The sequence below is a fragment of the Synchiropus splendidus genome, chromosome 17 (assembly GCF_027744825.2).
Source record: "Synchiropus splendidus isolate RoL2022-P1 chromosome 17, RoL_Sspl_1.0, whole genome shotgun sequence".
Lineage (NCBI taxonomy): Eukaryota > Metazoa > Chordata > Actinopteri > Syngnathiformes > Callionymidae > Synchiropus > Synchiropus splendidus.
Genome location: NC_071350.1, coordinates 15652530 through 15677439, shown reverse-complemented (window position 1 = coordinate 15677439; position 24910 = coordinate 15652530). Strand labels below are relative to the sequence as shown.

Genomic DNA, 24910 nt, shown 5'->3' with positions numbered 1-24910 from the left:
TCTGAATTATAGTTAATTTTGCCCTATCGTACTATGAAAAAATTATCTTATTCTCAAAAAAAAAAGAACGCAAAAGATATATTTTTTATTTGGAGAAAATATATAACACTTTCATTTGGAAAAAAAAATGTTATATGTTATGTAAAGAATATAATTATAATATAATATAACTGTAATCGAATGTAAATTATGATAATAAACTGGTGATCTGTATTATTTTTTATAAAAAATAAAAAAAATAATAAAACCTGAAAAAATATTACATGTTACTCAAAATAAGTTTTAACTGAATTATAGTAATACTACATAAAAAATATTAGTATAATAAATACATAAATATTGGAAAAAAAATCATTTCTGACACAGAAAAGAGTGCTGGATATCTTAATTTATTCACAATAATACAAATAAACATTGTGGAATTCAAAACTCCAAACTGGCACAAAAACAAACAAGTCTTTCCAGAAAGTTCATTGAAATATTGTGTCCTAAAACAGATGAGGGGAAAAAGTGAAACCAGTACGGCACCAAAAACCAGCAATAAATCGTGTGTGCAGCAGCAAGGAAAACGTGAGAATAGGTTTGATTTCTGAGAGGAAAACACCTTCACTCGAAGGTCGGTGTCAGCTGAATTGTCAACACAAACACACACACTTGTTTTGCAAACCGAAACAGATGGGGTCGCAAATCTCCCGGGAAATGAGAACCGTACTGATCCTAAAAGAAAGAAAATCAATCTGAACTTCCTGTTTGTGGAGGAAATGTCACTGGTTTACTTCACTGCTTCCCAGAAGTTACATCACCATTTAAAAAAATAACTTTACATTCTTTTATTCTCAGGTCTTAATTTCCCTTTTATTCTTTCTCACTCTGGCTCATGAATGTTTGGGGCGTCATGGAATGGAAGCGTGAAGCAAAAGTAGCTCGGTGCTTTCACACACAAAAGGGTTCATTTATTATTTCCATATTTTTTTTTCCCTGACCTGCAAAAATACATTTCCATCATGAGAATAATGACAGAAAGAACCTTTTTGATCAATAATTTCCAGCTTGATTATTCTTTTAAAAATCTGATTTCTGAAATGAACTTTAACAACCACTGAACCTGAACTGCTTCTACTACGTTGGCAGCCAAGACGGCAAACACCTTCCCACTATCGCGGCATGAGCCTTCGACAAACACCAGTCACACCTCTTCAAGTGCCACTTTGATGTAAGCAGAAAAAAAGAGCCTCAACTTAGAATTAATATTTGTCTTTTATCATTAGTTTTCTTTCTTTTATAATTTTTCCCCCGTCCCTTTTCTGTTCTTTTGCCATAATCGGTGATGTACTTTTATTTTATTTTGCATTTTTCCATACTAAACTTTTGATTTTTTTTTTAAGCAAGCAATAGTGAGGAAGAACTTTTCGACATGCTCCCTGCCATATTGGTCCATGTTTCTCTTCTCTGATTCAGATTTTGAAATCGCAGTTTTCTCATGATATCTGAATAAATAAAGCATGTGTGAAAGCACCAAAGCGACCCCTAAATATTTAGCATCACAACTGACAAACTTGAAATTGATCCATGATCTGAAGAAATGTGCATTTTTTGTGTTCTTACAAAGTGCTTTTTTCGTTCACCTTTTTTTTTTGGTTTGTAGTGCCTTATTCTGAAACACAAGCTAGAACTAAGGAACAGGTCCTCTGTGCTACGCATCACCGCCCTGCTCAGGCTGACTCTCGCCGCGGCTCGGATACAATCTTAAAGCTTATTTCCAAGGTGTCCTCTGCTTCTTGTTAGCGTGACGGCTTTTGTCAAGGCACGGGTTCTGAGATGGGGACGAGTGTTCGGGTCAAGTCCTGCTGGGTTGAGAGCTCCTCTCAGACGATGCTGCTGTTGGCCAGCGCCTCCAGCTGCTCCTCCCCGAGCCGCTGCTTCTCCTCCAGGTCCTTCAGGCGGATCAGAAGCGAGGCCTTAGTCTGGACGAAGCGACGGTAGTCCTGCAGCTGCTCGGCTGACAGCTGGCGGGAGAGGAAGGTGGAGACCAGGTTCTCCCGCCGGTCCAGGTTGTCCTTCAGGTCTTTGGCGTCCTCCCTCTGTTTGCACAGCAAACGGTGGCGACTGTCCAGAGACTCCTGTGCGACAACAGGACGGAATGCGATGACTTTTAAAACACCACTACAGCGTCAGATCACGGAGATGCTCATGAGATTAAAGTGACAGATTAGGTGCTTCATAAAACGTTTGACAGCAGCCAAAATCACATTTCCAAACAGCCACGGGACACGAGGTGCAGTGTATCCGTGTGTCAACAGAGGGCAGGGTAGATACAAATGTCATCGAAACCAAGTGAGTTTCGGTGAGTCAGTGTAAATACCAGAGTTGCTGATAACAGCAGGAAGACAGATGAGCGTCTGATGATCAGCCGTCTGCTGCGCCTCACACAGACACCATGACATGAAGCTTTAAAGCCAGCAAGTCGGAGAAGACGCTTAAGAAAAGGGGTCGACCAACAACCTCTTTTTTCCTGTCAGAGAGCAATACATCAAATGTGCAGCTCTGTGACAAGACAGCCATTAGAGGGGCATGTTTAGAATTCCACGGTGGAAACCTTCACCTCGGTGTTTGCCGTCGCAGAGCAAACACAGCAGAGCGGCACGCCTCCCTCTGCACAGGCTGCAGACCAGGTGAAGCGTCAGAAGGCCACAGCCGAGAACTTTTTTTTTTTTTTTAATGGAGAGGATTAAGAAATGCGAGTAAACAACCTGAGGGATCATAAAACAGCCTGGGGAGGCTCCAGCCCTCTCGCTGAAATCTGCTGTGATAGCAAACAAACCTCCACCGTGAGAGACATGAAAACATGCTAACTGTTGCAACACTAGCACAGCTGAGGGAACGCCGTAACCATGGCAACGATCTCAAATCATTATCATAATCATTCAACACTATGGTGAAGGATATTCCAGAGTGTGAACAAGTGATAGAACTTTTCACGTCACCACGACACACCAAAGAGTTTACAGCCTTGCAGGAAGTGACGTAGCCCACAGGAATGATCGATGACATCAGAGAAACAGATTACTTTCACTCATCGGCAGCAGAGCCACTTGGACTCACTTTTCACTTCTGCAACTTTGGTCAGAACATGGCAGGACTTTCTACCAGAACCCAGACTGGCCTCACCTTCTCTTCGGCGTCTGTGTGCTGGTCCACCGTACTGAGGGCGTTCTGGACCCGGGCCAGTCGGGCGGACAGGCACAGCAGCAGGTTGACCACCCTCTCCAGGTCTCCGATGAACAGGGTGTACCTCTCCAGCTCCAGGGGCTGACAGCGGTCTCGGACCAGCGCCTTCAGCGCCTCCCCGTGCGTCTTGTTCTCCTGGATCTCTGCCCGGAGGTCGCTGCGCAGCTCCTCCAAAGAGCTGAGCTGCTCCTCAATGAGGGACACTAGGAGGCGCTGTGCACAGAGAGGACAGAAAGTTGAGCCGAACCCTTGACAACAGCTTTGTGCAGGTGACCGAAGCTGAGCAGCTGTTTAACCGAAGCAAACATCCGACAGGTGGGAGTCGCTGATAACAAGCAGACAGTGGTAAAACAAATGGCATCAGCAGCCAAGAGTCCCTGCAGTTACTGCAACCGCACGGCTCATAACTGTGATAAAGCTGACCTTCTTCTTCAGGAGGGCCAGTTTGCTGTGCTGCTCCTTCTGCTGTGGTTTGCTGGCGACGGGCGAGGGAGACCGCTCGGCTGCTCCGTCAGACGCCACGCTGAAAAAAGAAATCGCTCATCAAACTTGGACTGGACCGCGATGGTAAGCGGACATGGAGGCACGTGTGATGTCATGTGATGAGGCAACAGAGCACTGAGGCCAACCGCTACTGAGTCATTGGAAACCAGTATTTAGTTACATGATGGGATTCAAATGTTCCACAGTGAAACTGGAGCTGAGGACAAATAATTATCTCAATGTACTATGAATCACAAAAGTACAGCGCTGCATGAATAAAACCAATATTTATGTTCATCAATATATTTGCATTGCAAAGCAATAGGAAGAGCAACTTCCTCTCACACTGGAAAGTGCTTCCACTGCTGGTTACCTCTCTCCTCGCTGCTTCATCTTGTAGTGCTCCTCCATCAGCAGCGTGTCCTCTGAGAGCAGCTGCTCCATCAGCATCAGCGCCGTCTTGCGATTGGTCAGTGGATAAAGCGCAGGTGCCAGAGACTGGTCCGCCTGCACCAGTGCCTCCACCAGGTCCTCCCACTGAGGCTTCTGGACAGGACTGTGGGAACTGTCCGTCGCCCCCTCCGGGGTTCCCCGTCCCTCCACTTCCTTGTTCTCCCCTGTGTTCTCGTCTTCCTGCCGTGGACTCTTCTCCTCCTCCACCTGTTGAGTGACTTCAGAGACGGAGGTGCTCGGGGACATAGGGGTCTCACTTGTCTGGGGCGACAGCTTTGAGCTGGAGAGTTCACCAGACTCATTGTCTGCCAGTGCTGCCTCTTTCTGGACATCCTGTGTGATCTCGTCTTCTGGAGGGGGTAACCATAGCAACGGGTCTGTGGTGACGCCGCAGCTCAAAGAAACTTCAGGCTCATTTTTTGACTCTTCCTCAGACAGTTTGGATCCAGTTACAGGAGACGCCCTGCAGGTGAAACACACCACAGAAAGCTTTAGAAACTGAGTTACCCTCGTATCAAACCGCTTCCACACTTCCAAAACAGCAAACTACACTCCCTCCAGTGACACCAAATTCCCACCAGTGGACTTCATTCATGCAATATCCAAATCCTACACAACTTGAGCTGCAAACCCTACAAAACATATATCTGAAAGTACACTTGAGTATTTGTTGTTTAGGATTTCTCGGCTGTGCTCTCACCTGGAGCTCCGCCTGTTTTCACACAGAGGTTTGATCTGCGTGGGAGTCGACGATGTGGATTTGATTTCCTTCTCTCCACTCTCTTGACCACAAGGGGAAACTGGGTCAGGCGACTCGCTGGGTGGTCCAACAGACTTGCACTCATCTGTGACGGGTGAGTGGGATCCAGCAGATGCAATAGACTCCTTGGCTTGAGAGGCTGGGGAGATGGACCCGGCCGGGGTTCTTGCTGTAACGCGTGTGCTCCCTTCAACATCCAAAGACCTAGTCTTGGTGTCTTTTAGTGTTTTCGGACGGGTGACTTCCGGTTCTTTCCCGATTTGGTGTGACACCTGCTGACTCTTCCTGGCCCTCTCTTGTCCCTGAGCTTCTCTCTCCTGAGCAAACATGTTCCTTTTATCCTTCTCAGACTCCACGTCCCAGGCTGACTTTCTCCACAGCTGGTCCAACTGCTCAGAACTCTTACTCAAAGCTGAAATTTTTGTTAGCTTTGTTGCACCAAGTTCCTCCATGGACTTCCCTCGCTGCGCAACCATCCGGACAGGTGGCGCCTCAGGAGAGGGCTGCGGCGGTGGCGTCGCCTCAGGACTTTTCTCAGGACTGAAACAAAGCAAGATCATTGCAAACGTTTTTTGTTTTGTCAATTCTTATCGGCATCAATAATTTTTTTATTATTGGTCACATTTGAGAAATAAATAACCATTATTTCCGGACTACAGAGGCCACTGGAATATTAGCTATTTATCATCTTATTATCATTCATGACTTGCACCGGTTTGTCAGCAGCGGGTGCAGTGGTGCTGTCTGCGCCGTGCTCCCGGCTTCAAAACGCACGAGGATCACTTCTAAACTGGTTTTGCAAACGTGGTCCAGCATCGAGACTGACTCATGAAACAAACTCAGCAATGTTCTGAACTTGAATCATGAACTGGTCACATCTTTCAGCCGAGTGTCCGAAGTTCCGACACCACAGCTGGTCTCAGCTGCTGCTTCTCGTCTCCAAGAGATCGGCTCTGTGGGAACGCGGGTGAAAACTGCGAATTTTGAACGCTTTAAGGTCAACAAAAACAGCTGTGGTTTCATGGGTTTGATGTGACGAGGCTCAATATTTTGGCAGCATGATGCTCTTTAGCCTGTAAAAATCTATTAGCCGCATTTTTGTATAAGCCGCAGGGTTCAGACCCGGAGAATAAAGGAGCGGCTTATAGTCCGGAAATTACAGTGAATTAAATTCAGCTGTATATATACAATCTATTTCTCTGCCCTAAGAAAAACTGACCTCACTGTAAACATCACGAAACACATTAAAAGAGACATCAATCTATAATATTTCAAAATGGGTTATTATTCTCAGAGAAATTCCTTCCGCGGTAATCTAGTGAAAGGAATGTTGATCTGACTAAGCAGGAGGGTGTTAGCGTTCCTGAGCCACGTTGAACAGAGGTAAGATTTAGTCCCCCGTGCCACCGTGCATGCATCACTGGTGAAAGACTTGTGACCTAAAACCAGTTAAAAAATGTCCTGTTTGCTGGCGCACTGGCACATACCTCATGGTTTCTGTGGCATTAGCCAGTGCTGGATCAGTCTCATAGTCATGTGCCTGCAAACACAGAAGGGAGCAAACAAAAGGCAACAATGTTTGGTTAAATTGAGCAGAAATAAGAGTCAAGAAGGGTTAGTTCTTTTATGTAACAACATTTCAGCTCTGTCAAGAGAAATGTATAGAGATTTCAGTGAAATTTAGCTTTGATAGAGAGTGTGTCTGGGCTGCTGGTCACGTGTCTGTGAGTAAATACTGTGCGTAAGAGCAAGCGTATAGCAGTTGTATGGACTGCTAGTCTTATAAGAAAGTCTATACTTAAAAATAATACTGAACTATTCCATAGAGCCTCTTTCCATAAATAAAGCAAAATGCAAGTTTTCACTTTTCGACAATGATTGTACCTGAAATGCATGTGGTGTTGATGTTGATCTGTTCCTGAAGAAATTGGGTGGTTCTGGCTGGTCCAGGAGGCTATCAGCAGAGGCAGACTTCCCATTACCTGGACCCTGGCTCTCTCGCCACCTGGGCTGGATGGACTGACCAACGTACTGTCCTGAACACGACTGTGCCGAGAAAAACTGGGCATACCTGCATTTACAAAAACACAGTGTTGTCCATCAATTTGGAGGGATGAAAATTGTGGCCTTCTTCATACCTGACGGAGCTCGTGGAAGAATCCAGGATGCGACCTGCAGAGTGAGGTCTGTGAAGCTTCTTCTTGGGGTTTTTTTCCTGGCTGGCAGAAAGAGGCCTGGAACCCCAGTCAAAGGGTTTCTCACCTAATGAATGTCTATGTCTGGATGAGGGGGGTACCTGAGGGGCCGGCTGCTGAGGTTCAGCCACCTTCTGACCTGTCTTGCGCTCCATGTACTCAACCAGGGCCTTGTGTTGCAGGTCCTTAAGGCTTGTCTTTGAAGTGCTACAGGCTGACAGTGCCCGACTTCTGGTCTCAAACATCTTCCGGCGTGTTGCAACAAACCCTTGGTCTCCTTGTTGTGCATGTTCTTCACCCTCAGATCCGGACGCAAAGAGGGTTTCGCTTTCGTTGCCAAAGGAGCGACACGAGGAGTGCTTGGGAGCAGTGCCCACCTGGTTAAGTTTCTCTGGTTCAGAGTAGCACATCTTCTTCTGCTCTGGAGTCAAGCGTTTCTTGGCTCCGATTCGCGCCACTTGGGGCTGGGCAACCTTTGTAGGTGTAGTGCTGTCTTTTCCCGGCTCTTTGTTTAGTTCCCTCTGTTCAGCCGCGACGCTTTCACACTCTGTCTCGGTAAAGGGGATAAGAGTCTCTGTGGATGTCTCAGAGTCCTGAGAAGATGAGAATGAATGGATGGAGGTCGGCCTCAGCTCAGGTTTGGGCCTAAGACGGTGAGGCCAGGATAGTTGCAAGTCCTTCCTTTTGAATGATGTCTCACTCAGAACCTTTGACTGGACATCCTGTAGTTTTTCCTTGTAGTATTTTTTAAACGAATCATCAAGGGTATTACACGCAACAGCAAGCATGTCACTTCTTTCACCATTTTTAGTTGACACCCCCTGAGGAGACCTTTCAAGGTTGTTTGATTCTGCACGGCCCGTTTTATGAATTGCAGATTCTTTTTTTGGCTGCAACCCAGTCCTGCTGGCTCCAGTAAGGTGGTAGAGAAGAGGGGTGGTTTCTTTGTTAATTCTCTCACTGGCAACATCAGATAAAGGCTTGCGGGCACCCCGCTTTGCCTGGTCAACACTCTTGTGTTGGCTTCTCTTCTCGTCTCCTTCCATTATTTGAGGGTTTGAGCAAGGGGAACAACTCTTCTCTGGACCACAGTAAAAAATAGGATTGCTATCAGTGTGCCTGCTGATATCTCGACCCTGCTTATTGTTGATTTCCTCCAGGGAATCAAAACTTCGGGAGGTCCGAGTAGACGACAGCGAGGGTCGGTGATTCTCCTGATCCAAACTTCTCCAAATTAGATCCTTGCCCTTGACCTCGGGGTTAAAAACATCTCTGTCATCTTGAAAAATGCCACTAGTACTTTGAGAAGTCTCTTTCAGGGGTTGAGACAAACAATCCATTGTGCTATGGGATCTCTCTTTCTCTCTGGGCTGGTACCTGTGAACAATGGTGGAGCTTTCACTGCCGTCTTCCGACCCACACACAGAGTTTGTCTCCATACCTGATTCATTCATTTTACAAAGTCCAGTGACAAAGTAAAACTGACCCTTGTGCTGAATACTGCTGTTGATCACACTCTGACCACCGTCCCAGGGTTTAGAGAGTCGACTTGGCTCAGAACCAAGATAATCGTGAGCTGAATGGGCCCTTTTCCGTTGACCCTCAACATGGTCTCTGTTACTACCAGGCTTATTGTGATGGTCTCCGTTACATCCGCCAGTGCTTGAAAGCTGCCTAGGTCTCGGCAGCTCAGTCAGACTTGTGCCCCTGGGAGGTGATCTGCCCGGGATGTTTCCAGACTTTGGTTGCTCAGAGGCAACCTTGTTTTCGGTGAGGAAATGCTGGTCTCGGTGCAACTGTCCCCTTGTCTGTTCGGGGGTCTGCAGGTGAAGACGGTAGACTGGTGGCTGCGGTGCCTGCTGCGTTCTCCAACCTGCATACAGTGTGTCAGAACTGCAGCTCAATGCGCTTGTTTCTGAGTGAGACCTCTCAGCTCTTGGGGTGGTCAGACCTTGGGACTGTGGGCGAGTGCTGAGTCTGGGTTGTTGTGGCTGTGGCTGCATAGGCTGATGTCTATTCCCATGGCGATGGCCCTGACTGTTTTCCAAGTTTTTAGTGGCTATGAAACTATCCAGACGGGTTGGGATGGGGGGAGGACGGATATAGGCGTTGACACCGCGGGACGGACCTTGTGAAGGGCCATCCTTCACCAATGCCTTGTTGTTGGACTGGAAACTATCGCTGCCATTCTGGTGGTTTAAATTGCTGCTTGGATTATTGCGATACTGCTGTGATATTGCCTCCACAGAGCGATACAGCTGATCCATTGTCTTCGGGTCCGCTTGGAGAAACTGAGAAGGCTGGCAAATTGACTTAACAAATTTTAGGTCTGCATAGTGGCCGAAGGAACTGGACTGAATGTCCTCTTGGAAGAACGGTGAAGAGTAATCGGGCACAGTGGAACCGCCAGAGAAGGAGCTGTAGGCCGAGTCTCCTTTCCCGTGCTGGTGGTGCGCAAACTGCTCTACAATGCTGCTGTTGGACTTGGCCGGTGACAGCCGATTAACGGGCAGGTTCAGTGGGTGGAGATCCACGTTGCTCATCCTTTCAAAGTGAAAATTGTAGGAATCCATTGAGCGTGAGGAACGATGCAAGGGCGGAGTTTAAGAAGGGACAGAATACGCACTGATACATGTGGCTTCCTTAACAGTGCAGCTAGGGGGAAACCAACAGACTCAGAAGAAGTTTCCACTTGGTCTTGGCCACTTAGGTCATATTAATCCCAGTTCCTTGTCTAGCCAATACTCCTTTGAATGATCAGCACCTGAGTGGGAAAAACACAACAACAAACTGTTTTTATCTCATTTGGTAATTGTTCAGAGCCCCAAACCCCAACTGGATTGAGAGCATGGAATAAACACCTACTATACTTATTAAACAACGACAAAAAAACCCATCAAAAACTGGAAAGAAGAGTCACACGGAATGTTATCCTAAAACCATGCAGCCCTACAATCAGGACTTAACTTGACTGGGCATTTTAAGGAAAGGGCTCAGCAATAAACTAAGCCACATAGACACTTTTATAATATGTTTACGAGGCATTTGAAGGTCAACGTGATATTTTAGGAGAGATAACTACAGGTTGTAAGGAAGAAGTATGACTCCTCAACTGAAAAATGTTTATTATGTTCTCTGAAGGAGGCATAACAGTGTCAGATTAAAGGTGCTTGGCCGGCAAGTGCTGTGGGAAATAGGGATTTGGATCCCAATGCTGTGAATACAACTCCTAAGCTGAGAGAGTTTCAATATGCAGAACAAAAGAATTGTGGTGAAAAACCTGCAGAACTTGTAATTATTGTTTTTATTATTAGTCATAATATATTACAAGAGATGGTGGTTATTTTTTAAGTTATTATTTTAAGTATTTTGCCATGACCAGTTGCTCCTGCTAGGAAAAAGCTATATGAAAGTTAAACCCGGTCAGCAGTCTGTGAGACTCAACTGGAGGATTTGACCTAGGTACTCAGTCTGATTTGAAACTTTTAAATATGTGGGATTCTTTTCTAGTTCTCCAACTTGAATGGGATACTGCACAATATAACATATATGTGTTAAATACCCCGCAGAAGCTGGACTCAGAAGTAAAATCCATGTTTATGGTGGATCACATCGGACCACATATTTCAACAAAAGCAACCAGCAATGTCTGTCAGTTGATTCCATAATGATAGCAGGCAAGTAGGTCAGCGCAGAAAAGCACCTGTTGAAGGCGTCAACCAGCATCAGCGAAGCCTCTAATAAAGAGCACCGATGGTGTTGCTACATGTTGCACCACATGAGGGAAAAATGTGGGGAATTCCTCGAGACCAGTGGGTCAGTCATGTGCCATGTTAATACTTCTTAAAGATACTCCTTTCTCTCTAGGTGAGTGTAAATGAGCAACCACAGTCGCTTAAATATCCCATGCTCCACATGGCCAAAACCTTCCACAGCAGGTTTCGCTTGGCAGTGATTGTTGGTTTCTCTCACATGACCAGCTTGTTTTTTTTTAAGCTCCAGTGCTGACATGCAAACACAAAGGTGATTGTTGCCAACAAAAAAGGAGCCAGCGATACAAGAGTGCGGCTCAAGAGCTGGGCCTCACTGCTGATGTGAAATTGAATATAGAGAGCAAAAACTGAACTACACGCATCCATATTCTTTCATTCATTGTAGATTCATTTCTTTCATGGGGTGAGGTCGTGGGGGCAGCAGCCACAGTGAAGGGGCCCATACTTCCCCCTCCCTAACATCCTCCTCCAGCACTTGTTCCAAGCTAGTCTACAACCTCCACTCAAAGGGACAGGACTTGAACTCCCCACAAAGGAGGTGTCAAGGAGACATCCTGAAAATGTGGAGATGCAGTTGGTCTGCTGGGACACACAATTACAAACATGTCAACCAAACTTTTTTTTTTAAATCTCAAATGTCTATGACTTGCATTTAACTTTGAGTCAAATGGGGACTTTCAACGAACTAACTTGAACAATGTTTTGTCATATTAAAGCCACAGTCCTGAATTAAATATTTCAAAAACACGTCATCCACAGCAAGTAGGATGCAGCAAACTTCCAAAACTCACGCCGAGACTATTCTAGGTGGTCGCTTTGCATTTCCACACAACCTGCTGAACAAAAGCCCGTTCCAACAACAGTATCAAAGGGGGATGCCGTGTATTTATGAGGAACTTCAGTGAGTCTGGGAGAGTCTGTTAGTGTCCAGCTAAAGTCCACAGCGCTCCTCTTCCCTCCGCAAACAGAGAAGAGGCTCCCAAGGGGAGGAGGGGGTGGTGGCACTCAAGTGGAAGTGATGGAGGGGACAAGCAGTGACTAAATGTACAGGAGCGGGAGGGAGGGTGACCGGTCCAGACAAACACACTGACACGCAAACCAAAACACGAGTGGAACAATGACAGCAGCAGGACTGAAAGCAGATTATTAGTCAAAGGAGGCTGGGAAACGTTGTGAGAAAGTTTGATAACTTGTTAATTTAACAGTACTGCAGATGGACTTACCCAAACCTTGTGTTTGAGCACAAATCCAATCCAGTCATAGCAAAGAACGGCCACAACAGAGACTAACTCACTAAGTCACCAGCCGGATATTTGAGAAGAAACATCTATCAGATCTCTTCTTCCTCTGAGAGCCGAGGCTTCCCAGCGAGAGCCGCCGATTGGCCAGCCGATGACGTCCGGCTCCCTGATGCACAATGACAGCAGCGGAGGGAATACTTCACTGTGCTGGATAGCTGCTAGCGCTGCCGGCTGGATGAACAACAGACGGAGAGAGACAGAAAGAGGAGGAAAAAAAGAGGCCTCGCATTCCTGGCTAGCTTCAAAGACGGAGCAGAGCCCAGGCACCATTCATTCCCAAGGCCCCGAGCCCGGCACATGGAGACCGGCCAAGGCAGGAGGGAGGAGGGAGGGGGAAGAGGTGGTGTGATGGCCAAACTTCTCTGGCTCCTTCGCTACTTAAAAACTGTCACTGTGATCTCCTCCATAAAACCGCAGGTATCAGGAAGTAATCACTCACTTTCGATGGTGACTGCTGGGTGTTGGGCTGTCCAGAAAACAATTACCAGCCATCCTGGGAGGAATGATTATTTTAATTGCACTGAAGTCACCGTGCCGACTTCTTTGAACAACGTATTGTTGTTAGCCTTGGCCCGATGAGCCGAAGAGCCGGTCTGTTGAGATTGTCGCGCTCCTGAAGACGCTCATGCGGGAAGTGAAAGCTCACAGATGGTTTCTATCTCCCTCAGGGCTTAAAAAAGAGGAGGAATCAGGGGATGTATCCATTAGTATCTGCTACTTTTAAAGAGCTTCAGCCCAAAACCTTCAGAATGAAATGCGTCTCACTGTCTTTCACGTCCGGCGACTATCAATTTTGGATTTCATATAAGTGAAATAAGAATCCAAAATGAATCAGACTCATCGTTGAAAAGGAAAAAAAAGACATTGCCAATAGAGATGAAGGTAAAGGAGTTGAAGAAGCACCTGCAGTTCGCCGGACATCTTCCCACTCAGATTCGTGTAAATAATGATTTGACAGAACTAATAAATGAGAGAGCAGGTGGTGGGGCAAAATGAAGAATGTTGAAGGGGCGGGGTGTCGTTCCTCTGTGCTTATGTTCTCCAGCATGACCTTCACTATGTAACCACGGGACTGGACCACCGACTGAGCGGAAGGTGCACGACATGACGCTTAAAGTGTAGAACAAAAGGTAAAATTAAGGGTTGGAAAGCCACGCAGGGCGGATAAGTGGATAACCCAGCATTGCCTGCCAATGAGCTCCGGGCCAAAACCTGTAAGCCTGTTAGCGGCGCTAAGACTGTCGATGGAGACGGCGATGAGTTGATGGAACGGCAGACCTCTGACTGAGGAGCTAACTGGATTGTTGGAGTCCTCACAGACATACAGTCAACAATGATCATCAGCATTACACTCCACACTCAGACCTTCTTAACTTCACTCATCCACCATGTTCAGCCACTAAAAATGACTATAACTAAGCCTAACATAGTGATTGTGACTAGTGTGGTGCAGTTGCTCAAGAATGAATCTTTATATTTTGCATTTTTCACTTTGTCCAGTCTTTTGACTTTGTTGCTATTGATTGAGTTTCATGACCTGTTTCAGATCAACTTTTTCAACCATCACATTTTTTGACACAATTTTGACACAATTCTTTGAAAGTTGTCAGTGATGATTCCATCAGAAAGTTCCATCCATTAATCTTCTGTAGTGGCTAACTAGCTAAAATCTTTTCTAAGGAAGACCACAGACACATCCCCTGGCTTTTGTTTGGCCATGAAATTTAAGTTGAATTTATGCAGTTCAGAGTCGGAGCAAAGGCAGACTTACTTTAACAAGGGTTGACTGTAGATGGCTGACCTGGGACAGGGCTAGTGGGCACACACAGTGGAAGCGTAATTCCTCCTGGATGTCAAACAGAGAAAATACAGAGATTAAGTGCGTTCATCTGAGTGGAGGAAGTGGAGGCTGCCTGTTGCCGGGCAGTGCTCACATCAATGTTGAAAATCTCAAGCTGACTAAGGGAAGCTGTCACACTCTAATAAGATCTGCATTCCTGCCTAGATTTAATATTAACACTTGCTCTGCCAATTTGTAACATAAAGAGAAATACATTCACTATAATAAAGAAAGAGCTTCTGTGGTGAAGAACAAACCAGGAAGTCTTTAAAGGCCGCTGTGAGAATGAGAAACCTCGACTGGCTTCAGAGAAGTCAATCACTTTTGCATCAACCCGATCCAGCCACAGCGGGATCAGGTCATAATTCTCCAGGAGATTTGTTTGTTTGTGATTTTTCTTAGAATTAGGTCAATAAGTTGACGCAATATTGACTGAGCGGCCATGAGCAGAAAGTAGGGCATTCACCTGCCTTTGAATCACCTGAGAACGAAAACAGTGACGCTATTCCTCAACGTTTCCATGAAGCGGCAGATCAACTTGGAACCATGTGTAACACCGGCGACAATACAGGAGCGGCGGCGACAAAAGGAAGGCAGAGCTTCGGAATGTGTGAAAGGAGCAAGAACACAGACAGAGAAAGAAGAGATGTCCGAGCAGGAAGCTCAGGGGAGAAACAACACACCAGGGAATGACCCACTTCCTGCTCCGAAGTGGGAAAAGGCTTGGACGATGGCAACATAATGGGAAAACTACTTTTACATTATCCTTATCACGGTTGGCTCTTCGAAGATGAGCTCATCCACCTCCGAAGAATGCTTCACATTAGCCAAACAACAATGACACTGTATGGTAAATGACGCACGTGTGAAGGTCCTTCATCCCTTCCAGAGGACTTCAGTTCCCGCTGTTATATAAGCAGCTGTGGGTTTGAAGCTTCGTAATGAAGTCACCCTAAAGGCCTCTAGCAGCCACTGCAGTGGTCACCATGACTGCAGCAGCGGGCGTCGACCGGACACACTCCACAATTCATCTATTGTCCCGGTGATCAAGCCAATCATGTAGAATGCCAGTCTACAAGTGGAGTTTATATAACTACCATCAGTAGCAGTGATAAAAGAATTAACACACTAGATAACACAGATATGTGAAAAATGTCAAACTGCTTGGTTTTGTTCACTCTGGTGCGAATCAATTCTAGGTCATCGCTACGTCGCATATTGAAAATTCATGACATTAAGAAAATATTTTGATAACTATGTCTCACTTTAAAAGGCCAGCGTTCGATGAAACAGTATTAAAAACAACAACAAATTCAGTGACAGGAAAATCCAAATATGTCAATGAGAAAATGCTTCACAATTAAAAGTTCATAAATGTAATGTACTTTTCGTAGAAACTCCTATTGAAAATGGCCGGGGCTTTGTTGAGTGGCAGTTGCGTTGTTTATTCATAGACTCATCTCAGCAAGATGGGAGTCGAACTTTGTCCCAGCCTGCTGATGACAACATCGCCCTCAGACTGTCTGAGTACAAGCTTGTAAAAATGTCCTGTAAAACTGTTTATGGACACAAGTATTCTCCGTGCTTCGACACAGGGTCAGCCAGGGGTCACCAATGTGGCCCTTGATGAACGCTTTGCTATAATGGACTCTGATCTAACCACTACTTCACCTTATTCACCGTAAAGTAAATACCGGGCTTGACACACTTACCACACAACATTGTGTCTAAGAGTGTTTTTCCAATGGTTTTATGCTATGACATCCGACATGCATGGTTACAGTTTCACCTGCATCTCCTGTTCAAAATGTGCTGCTGTTTGCTTTGACACTGAACTTCGGTTTGATGATAGATGTGGGCGAATCATTATATTGATTCCACCTTGCCAGCTCACTATATCTGCTGCATAATTCAAAGAACCCTCTGCCGTGCAAGTTCAGTAACATATATAGAACGAATCATAAATATACATATGTAAACCATGTATATGTACATACTGTAGGCTGATTGACCTAGTTATGTCTTAATCATCTTAGCATGCCAGCACTTTGCTGGTGAATGTTATTGTAGGTGCAAGTAGAAAACTGGAGGCTAGGATGTGTAAATGCACTTGCAATATTGAAAGTCATTTATTAAACCATCATATTTCAGTGTGTGTGCCGCCTAAAAAGGTTCCCAAATTTAAGTCTATACTGCTCCTTATTCACTTGTTTCCTTCTGGTCTTATCAGAGCCTTACTGGTATTAGAACCAGAACACATACAGTACATAGGATAGTCAGTTTTGTTCACGCATGGCTGCCAAACAAGTTTCCTCAAGTTTTGTTCGAGAAGCTGAAAGGGATCAGAAGAGGGGAAAAAAGTAAGAGATGTGGGTCCATTATGTCGGTAATCCTTCCTGAAGCATGAAGCACCAGTCCAGACTGACAATGCACCTCCCGTCCCAGCAGCAGCAGGACGACAAGGAAACATTTGCTCAGTGTTGCAGCAGATATTTGAATTGCAAAAGAGCCAGACGGACACACTGTGTGGGCCAACGGTTGACGTTAACTCCCTACAACATGGCTGCTTCAGATCCAGTCGACAAAAGGCCAACACCTATTCTTTGGGCAGATTCCTAATTCCAATCCAGTCAGGCGCCGACTCGGCCACACTGACCTCCGAGGTCTTAACGAACTGGAGATGTCGGGAGCAATTAAGCAAACGAACATGGGCAACATTTTCGACATTTCTGTGAGGAATGGCAGGCGGGACGCGGATGGAAAATTCAAACTCTGGAAAGGAAGATGTCGGGTGGGAGTCAGGATACACTCCACATCTCTTCTTCAGAGCATGGATTTATCAGTCTTGGCAGCATTCCATCATCAGCTTCATCTCCCAAAAAAAATATTCGACCTACATTTAAGCAGGAGTTTATGAAAATGAACAAACTCCCAAAAAGTAGGTCAATGTTTGACAGATCATTTGATCCTTATTTTGACAGAATTCCCTCCCTGTGTGTGTCTTCGGGACACTGGCAATGAACAGAATTTGCTTTGGATCTTCTTTTTTTTTGCATTTGATCTTCAAATTTAAAATAAACCTAACACATGGTTGTACATTTTATCAATTACAAAGGTTGATTTCGTTAATGACTATATTAATTTCCAAACTTTAAGAAAAAAATAACTAAATAACAGTGGAATTATTACTTGTTCAGCATGAAGACAGTGAAACCACACAGCCATTAACACTCCTGTAAGGTTTAATGACACTATAGGAGGTCAGCACTGTGACCCGGTAAAAATCATTGTTCCTCCTACACCTCAGGCTTCAGACTTCAGGCAGCAGCCCACCTCCTATTGAACAGACATCAAAGTACAGCAGCCACTGCAGCACCGGCTGAAAGTTAACCCTCTAATTGTAATGCTGTTGAAACGTTTACAGTAATTTAATAGCACTGATGCCCACGCTCAGGAGTCGAGTGATTTCCGATCCCCATTGTGTTTCCCGGGAACAGGTGTGTAAATCGGGGGGTCTGATCACAATGGGGGCCTCTAACTTTAGCAGCAGCACAACTTGTGAACCGCAGCGAGACTTCAGAGAACAGAAAACCCAACGTTGACGTGAGAAAAGAGGCAGCCATTGGTAAAATCTGGTTCATTTTACGATGTCGGGGTGACAATGTCCAGAAGAACTGATGTTGGCTGAGCACCCTACGGTTTATTTTTCAATTCCGTCCACCCACAACTTGATGGACAAGGGTGAAGCAGAGAAGGGGCACCTTGGAGACGCACAACTACTCTGACACACACAATTCCCCCAACAAAATAACAATGAATGTATGTTCTTGTGACTGTGGGAGGAAACCAGAGGAACCCGAGGAACCCCTGAAAGCACAGTTAGCACACGCACACTGCCCACAGAAACTATTGTGTTTCTCTCCAACACGAGTCTGATAAGACCCTCCATCAGAGGTGATAACAAAATAAACCTGTTAGTTTGTCACTTGAAAACTGACTTGTTAGGGTAACGTATGGTGAACACTTCCAAAGGTTTAGACAGTGAAAAGGGTGTGTTTAAAGCGATAGGTCTCATGTTTCTTGAGACTATTTCATCAGTAATTATTTTAAAAGTTTCTCCAGGTCAGATCAGACAAACACAAAAAACCTCCGGCCACATCTGACAGAAGGATTGATACCTCAACATCCTTCCTGCGTCCACATCAAGTCTCTCAAGTGACAGGCCCTCAGCCACACCTTTTCATCGACTCTGCGTAACTTGAGGAGGCCACTAGAAATGTTGGCTTGCTGTATCACAGCGACATAATACTTGACTTTCTCCTTTATATATACAAATAAAACAATCCTTCTGTTCTCTGGAACAGCCTCCTCAAAGAAATTTCATCAAGAGGAATTCATAAGTACAATTACACCGTCAGGACTGTTACATAACAACAAAATTCAATATGTAACTAAAGATCCTGCAAATATTTTTCATGCCTTTATTACAAATTGGCCGTGTCCCAACAACTTAGATCATTGTTTGCCATCGCGGCACCTAGCCAACATAAACAGGAGAACTTTCTTGTCACTTTTCTTCTGTATTTGTTTCAATAAGAAATAATCTAAAATTCACAAAACAAATTGAATAATGCTGAGCACCTCTTCCGATCCTAAGTATGGGAGCCAGAGAACCAAGTCATAGCAGCACAGTGGTTGGTATATTCTCCCAAGCTATAGGATAATAGCAAGCAAGTGCAGTGATAACTTCTACATTAAACGTCAACAACATTCTCCTCTTTATAAACAAATATTGCAGTACAAATAGGTCACTATTCATCTGCCACATCTGCACACATACGGTGAGACATACGACACTGCCATGTCACAATAAGGGTCCTACAGGTCCTAACAATAGTCGAGGTGTGGTCCTGACAGATAACCAGAGCAGGCAGACAGGCGGTCACACACAACCGTACGCACTCCGAGTCTTCCCCGGGGGTTCTGATGATAGCCAGCGATAACCTCTGGCAGCCATTCATCTCCTTAATGTCAAAGTGTTCTGTGGACGCTGAAGAGGACTTTCTGTTTCTGCAGACAAAGGAAGGAGGGTCCGACAATACGAACAATTGCATAACGGCAAGTGGACGATTTGGACGAAACGCCGCCCCTGCCTGAGGAGGTTGGAAGCCATAAGTCGACAAAAGGTTTGGGGAGAAGTTGAGTCGGTTTGCAGATGGATTGGGCGATAATGGTGTTATGTCAGAAACTGTAGACAGCCATTGCGCCACAAGACCGACATCCAGCTGACAGGAGGGAAAAGAAAAGGTTGTGATGGAGGCCACACTGGTTCAGCACAAGACTTAAAGACCAGTGCCATCAAGTGCGTGAATAAACATACAATTTATAAATCTAAGAGGCAAGTGCAGCATGTGCACTAGCGTTACGGAAACAATTTGGTATCACTGCGAGGGCAGTATGTCTTGATATTCATGCCAGATACCGTTACAATATGACGACAGACAAAACTACAGCTTTTTCAGAAAAATAAAAATAAAAACATATTACAAAACATAATACAAAAGAATGAAGAAAGTCATTGTCAGTTGGGTGGTCTGGTCTTTCCTGTAAGTTGAGGGACAGGTTACATATCTGTGAGATTAACCTCTTGAATGTTCACACCTCAACACCTAGACATAATCACAATAATATTCATATCTGGAAGGTTATTATCTCACGATAGATACAGTAACAATAATCTTCACTCTCAACACTACACAGTTTTACTGTGGAGGAGAAACAATGTGGGCTATTAGTTTATCCACTCTTCCAAGATAACACTGCAAACACGAGATAACACTATCAAGCGAATGCCTACATTCAAGGAGGACTGTATTTACCGTTAAATAAAATTTGTTCAGGAAAGACTAATAATTAACAAGTGCAATATGAACATAAAACAAATACCTGCCGCGGACAACGTTGCTCTCTGAGCAGGTAGACACATGACATCGCTGGAATCGAGTGACATCACCGTGATGGACTCTACAACACGTGTTATCTTATCAACCCTGCGAGGCCGACATCTCCACAGGGCATCACGTCATGTCAATCGAAACGCCACACCTTGTGTGCAAATGAACCTCCTGGTTCTATCACACCTGTGTGAGATCTGTGAGGTCACTTTGTAACAATTGAAAGTGCAAGCAAAGCATGAGCGTGAAGTGCCTCCATGCATAGATTGCAGTGGTCAGTGGTATTCCCAGGAACCTGCATGGCTGCATGGCCTAATGCTTATTCTCGGCCCAGCAGACAGTTGGTGCCACTGTAACCAGCATCTTCTGCACCTATCATTTTGTCGGACAGTAATTTGCTGTCTCAGGAATGAGGTCATCTTGGATCAGCAGTCAAGGGGGAAGTAAGAAAAACGTTAAGCCACCTGACTCACATGTTTGGCTGTCGATAACCGTTTCACAGGTGAAATCATTTGACAACAATGGTCATTTCCTTGTCAGTTAGAATGAGTCATCTATTCTGCTGATATCGGACCAGTCCAGTTTCAGGAAAACGAAAACACGTTCCAGTCACACCTCCACAACAAGGAAACAATACATTCAAGCAGCTAAATGATTTTGAGTCTCACCTGACTGCTGCATTACCGAGCTCCTGACGCAATAAAACAATGTAATTGTAGAAACCTGAGGAGTTCCCCGACACAGTTTTCAGCCTGGCTGAACTTCCCTCACGTTGAAGAATAACCTCACGAATGAAACCAAACCAGTTCCCTGTGAAAAGCGTGCAAGGTCACAGGAAGAATGTAAACATTTGGGCCAAAAACATGCCACCGAGGGAACAATGGGTAATTTTCCACGAGGGGCCGGGTCAAGTTTGAAAAGTGGTGAATGGCAAACAACAAGTGTGGATAAATAGGTGTGAGTTTCGTAAACAGCTTCATTTGTAGCAGAGTGAAACGCTCACGTTTCAACAATCAGAGCTTTGGTGATGCAGGTGTGGTTTATATGGCCCTGACCGCGTGTTTGCTTCCATCTTTGTTTCCGGCTTCTTTTCCTCTTTAATCTCACGGCAAACACTCACAAAAATCAAATTACAACCTCTCTGCACAATAGAATACTTTTGAGCTGGTAAAAAGTTGAAACTTGGGATTCATGCTTTTGAGTACTCTTTTAAAATAAGCATTATTAGACACAGCATTATTTTTGGTCCCACTAATCTGGTCCCGGCTTTCGTGGGACTAAAGGCGGCTAGTGACACAACATCTAGCCAACTACATTCAAAAACTACACTGGAGGTGAAATACTAATGTTTTGTAAAGACAACACAAACGCATACATCAGCAAGAAACAAAAAATGTTAATGTTTAGCTGGCGTTTTGACAAAAAGAAAATGCTTTCTCGTCAAGAAGACACAAGTTGCGGCAGAAGTGGTGCTGACTGTTTAGCTTTAAGAACGATAACTCTGGCTTCAGCCTCTTGTGTTTACACTGAATATTTTTCAACACAAGGCTATGTTGTGCCTGTAGGTGGACGGACGTCGCGCCAGGTCAGCGGCCTGCTCCTGCATCCCGCGAGGACAAACAGAGAGCCCAGTGTGCCGGCCACTTCTCTCGCCATATGAACAACGCGGCGCATGAGTGCTTCAGTTTCAGCGGCGGTACAAAACACCAGTGTCCTGTTTCCCCCCGCCGACACAGGCCTGTCACGGCCACAGCACCTTTTGTTCCCGCTTTAAATAAAACATGGAGCCGTCATTAGGCAGAAAGGCCCCCTGTGCATAATTCAGGGTGAAGTATCAGATCAAACTGAGGGGACAGGGTTAAATGAGAACAACAAAATACTGACGTTGTTTGGGGAAAAAGACAGATTATAACCATCACATGGAATGGCAACATCATGGAGGAAGGAAGAGAAATATATTATCAGTAATGACTCGTCTTACAACCTAAAAGATAAGGAACAAAAAGCTCAAGAGACATGCATTTTTTTTCAAGTTATAAAGTGGATGTTGCTTATTATAGCAGTTTTACTATATTTGAAAGTTGTGTGAAAAATAACAATAACTACTTTGCGAAACTTTGAAAGTCGACAGGAGCCATAAAAAGATATCAAACTACAGAACATAGATAACTTCAGCGAGCAAACTAACAAAACTATGTATCAAAAGAGAATGCAATGATTTGTGTCTTTTTGTGACTGTATCGCAGTTTATGTTTGATTTAAATATGCTGCATTTTTTCAATCATATTGCATTCATAATTGTGCGCACATGGCTGCAGTAACGGCAGTTAAACTCAGGCACTAAGCATCATAATTCCCCTTCGCATTTATGACTTTTAACTGCCTTGTTAATAACTCATTACTTACCACCTGATTTAAATGGCAAATTTAAATAGCAACTTTTCAGACTGAGCGGAGAGAATCCTAAAAATGAATACACGTTTGTTTCAATCCTTTCAGCCAATCGCGTCCAAAGCCAGGTATAGGGAGCATTTCCAGCCCTTGTCTCAATTTTTTTTTGTGGCTCTAAAGCGCTGGAGGGTAAAAAAAAAAACACCAACGCTCCATTGCAACTGTAAACAATAATTCTCAAACATTACATAAGCTCTTCTAAACACGATCCCATGAGTCAAATGAGAACACCACTAGTTACTAAGTGACACAGTTGTCATTACTATGCTCCTGCTCATCTGTTTTTAACTTGAAGGTGCGAAAAACTCAGCCTAATCTTTGAGCACTGTCAGTTCCACATGTTTAAAAGAGTAGATTGGGACAACAAGACACTATTTTTGTAGGATTATATCTACATTATAACGTCAGACTTAAGTCAAGAAAAAATATATTTACTAATGATTGCACAATTACACAGTAATGTAAGTTTTATTACACGATAACTACAGTAGTTCTACTAACAAATGGGTTATAAGATTAAAAAGCTCCAAAAGAAGCACAGCTGCAGTGAATTTGACGTAGAATCGACGGTGGTGAGGCAGGAGATGTAAACATGGATGCTAATCATTCACCGTGGACTAGTGACGCTGCTATTCCTGTTAGCTCCTGGAGAACAACTACAAGCCCTTACAGCGTGTTTTCGGACAAAGTTGAACACTTTTCAAGAACGTAATGCAACTTCAACAAAACTAATGAGTTATATTCATCCACTGTTTCGGTGTTTCCGCTGTCTTTTTTTTTTTTTCCTTTTAACGACCTGTTGACAGTCGAGACGGAACTCGACACCGAAGCACCTGCTGCGCTCAAGCTAACTTCCACATACCTGACGGTCCCCGGTCACTCCATCGACTTCTTCCCGCTCCTAGTCTCGCTTTTTCTGGAGGCTTCTTTCCGCGTGTATACACCGCACAAAAAAGGTCTACTTGGCGCAGGTCCGACTGCCTCGCTGCTAAGGAGCTTTCTGCCCCACACTGGAGTCCACCTTGTTCCCTGGAGGCAGCAGCGGATGATAGGTAATGGAGGGAGGAGTGCACCAATCCGACTCAAGTAAAGGCGGGCTTTGTGGGTAAACGATTTCCTATTGGTTCAAAATAAAAAGAGAAAGCTGGACTTTCTCTCTCCAACATGAGTTATCACAGATAGTCATTTAAAAATAATAATAATTAAAAAAAAAAGGCCACAAATGTACTTCTTTGACGATAAAATATTCATAAAAAAATGCTATATATACATATATAGCATTTAAATGCGTATAAACACACATACACACACACACACATATATATGCGTATAAACATACATATATATATATAAAATAATCGAAAATTATATATATATATATTTTTTTTTTTTTAGTAACTAGTGGTGTCCTCATTTGACTTTTTTTCAACCTATTAACAAATACATTTTAGCAAAACAAGCTACAAATGCTTGCAATTCTGTACAGAAAATGTGAATTAAGTAAAACATTTATTTATGTTACAAAATTAATTTGAAGAATTATACACTCAAAAAATAAGTGAATGAAAAACTGAATTTGTTTAATATGTCAGGAGTATTCATGACACATTGTCATGACTATGATAAATCTATTGGACTTTGTGATATAAGTTGTGTTAACTAATAATACTGTAACTGTTATAATGAAAAGAAGCCATGACATAGAAGGACCGAGGGGATGAATATTTTTCACGTCAGCTCAGTCATCCAGAGACTCAGAGCGGAGCTCAGAATGAGTGAAAAGCAAATAAAATCGAATTAAATGTATAAAATCAGACATAAAACACAAGCAAGAGCCACGATCGTTGCAACATTTAAGAGTCATATAATTTAAATATACTTGAGTATATGTAGGTGGAGATTAAACATAAGGCGACAATGAGAATTAATAGTGTTACAATGGTAAGTGAGGCTGAAGTTCACGCCTTCAAATTACCAGTCACCTACATTTTATGCGCTTGACACTTGTTCTTAGATGCAAAGAACATGTTGTATTGTGGGTCAGATGTTATCTGTGATGACTATTTACTTTCAGTCTCACAAAGTCGGTCACACGGAGAGGCAACAAACCCGCGTGAGTTCAAGTGAAACCAAAACCTCTTACGAAGCAACTTGCTAAAAAACATTGGTACCATTTGAGGGTGATGAAAAATTCTGAGGCGGATGTTGTTCCGGGGGACAATGGGTGAGGTTATGGAGAAGAACTGTAGAGGGAGACAGACAAACAAAAGACAAAAAATAAAAGAAAGCAATACAAGATTCTTATAAATTTTATTATTGGGGACATCACTGTGATTGTGCGTAAAATGTCCGAATATATTTAGCAAAATACATATTTATTGAGTGTTCACTAGTGAGCCTATATATTTTTTCTTTACTTGAATTTTTCCTCATTTCAAACCTTTTTATATATATATATATATATATATATAT

At 44.0% G+C, this 24910-nt stretch overlaps 1 protein-coding gene across 1 annotated transcript; it reads right to left on the bottom strand.

The window, feature by feature from the left end:
- Positions 1-378: 378 nt before the first annotated feature.
- shroom1 (shroom family member 1) lies at positions 379-23465 on the bottom strand. Its single transcript, XM_053847269.1, has 10 exons — positions 23301-23465; positions 13965-14039; positions 7063-9883; positions 6809-6995; positions 6412-6464; positions 4865-5464; positions 4085-4627; positions 3652-3751; positions 3169-3441; positions 379-2120 (listed from the first exon to the last, which is right to left on the bottom strand). The coding sequence occupies exons 3-10, from the start codon at positions 9690-9692 to the stop codon at positions 1866-1868; spliced, it is 4641 nt and encodes a 1546-aa protein (XP_053703244.1). The 5' UTR covers positions 9693-9883; positions 13965-14039; positions 23301-23465; the 3' UTR covers positions 379-1865.
- Positions 23466-24910: the final 1445 nt, after the last annotated feature.

What these genes read in the sequence shown, in the direction of transcription:
- shroom1 (XM_053847269.1), bottom strand. Translation starts at nt 9,692, where the DNA reads ATGGATTCCTACAATTTTCACTTTGAAAGGATGAGCAACGTGGATCTC. An exon ending in ATGAAGCAGCGAGGAGAGAG is followed by an intron (nt 3,752 to 4,084) that starts GTAACCAGCAGT and finishes TTCTTTTTTCAG; the next exon opens with CGTGGCGTCTGACGGAGCAG. An exon ending in ACACAGACGCCGAAGAGAAG is followed by an intron (nt 2,121 to 3,168) that starts GTGAGGCCAGTC and finishes GTTGTCGCACAG; the next exon opens with GAGTCTCTGGACAGTCGCCA.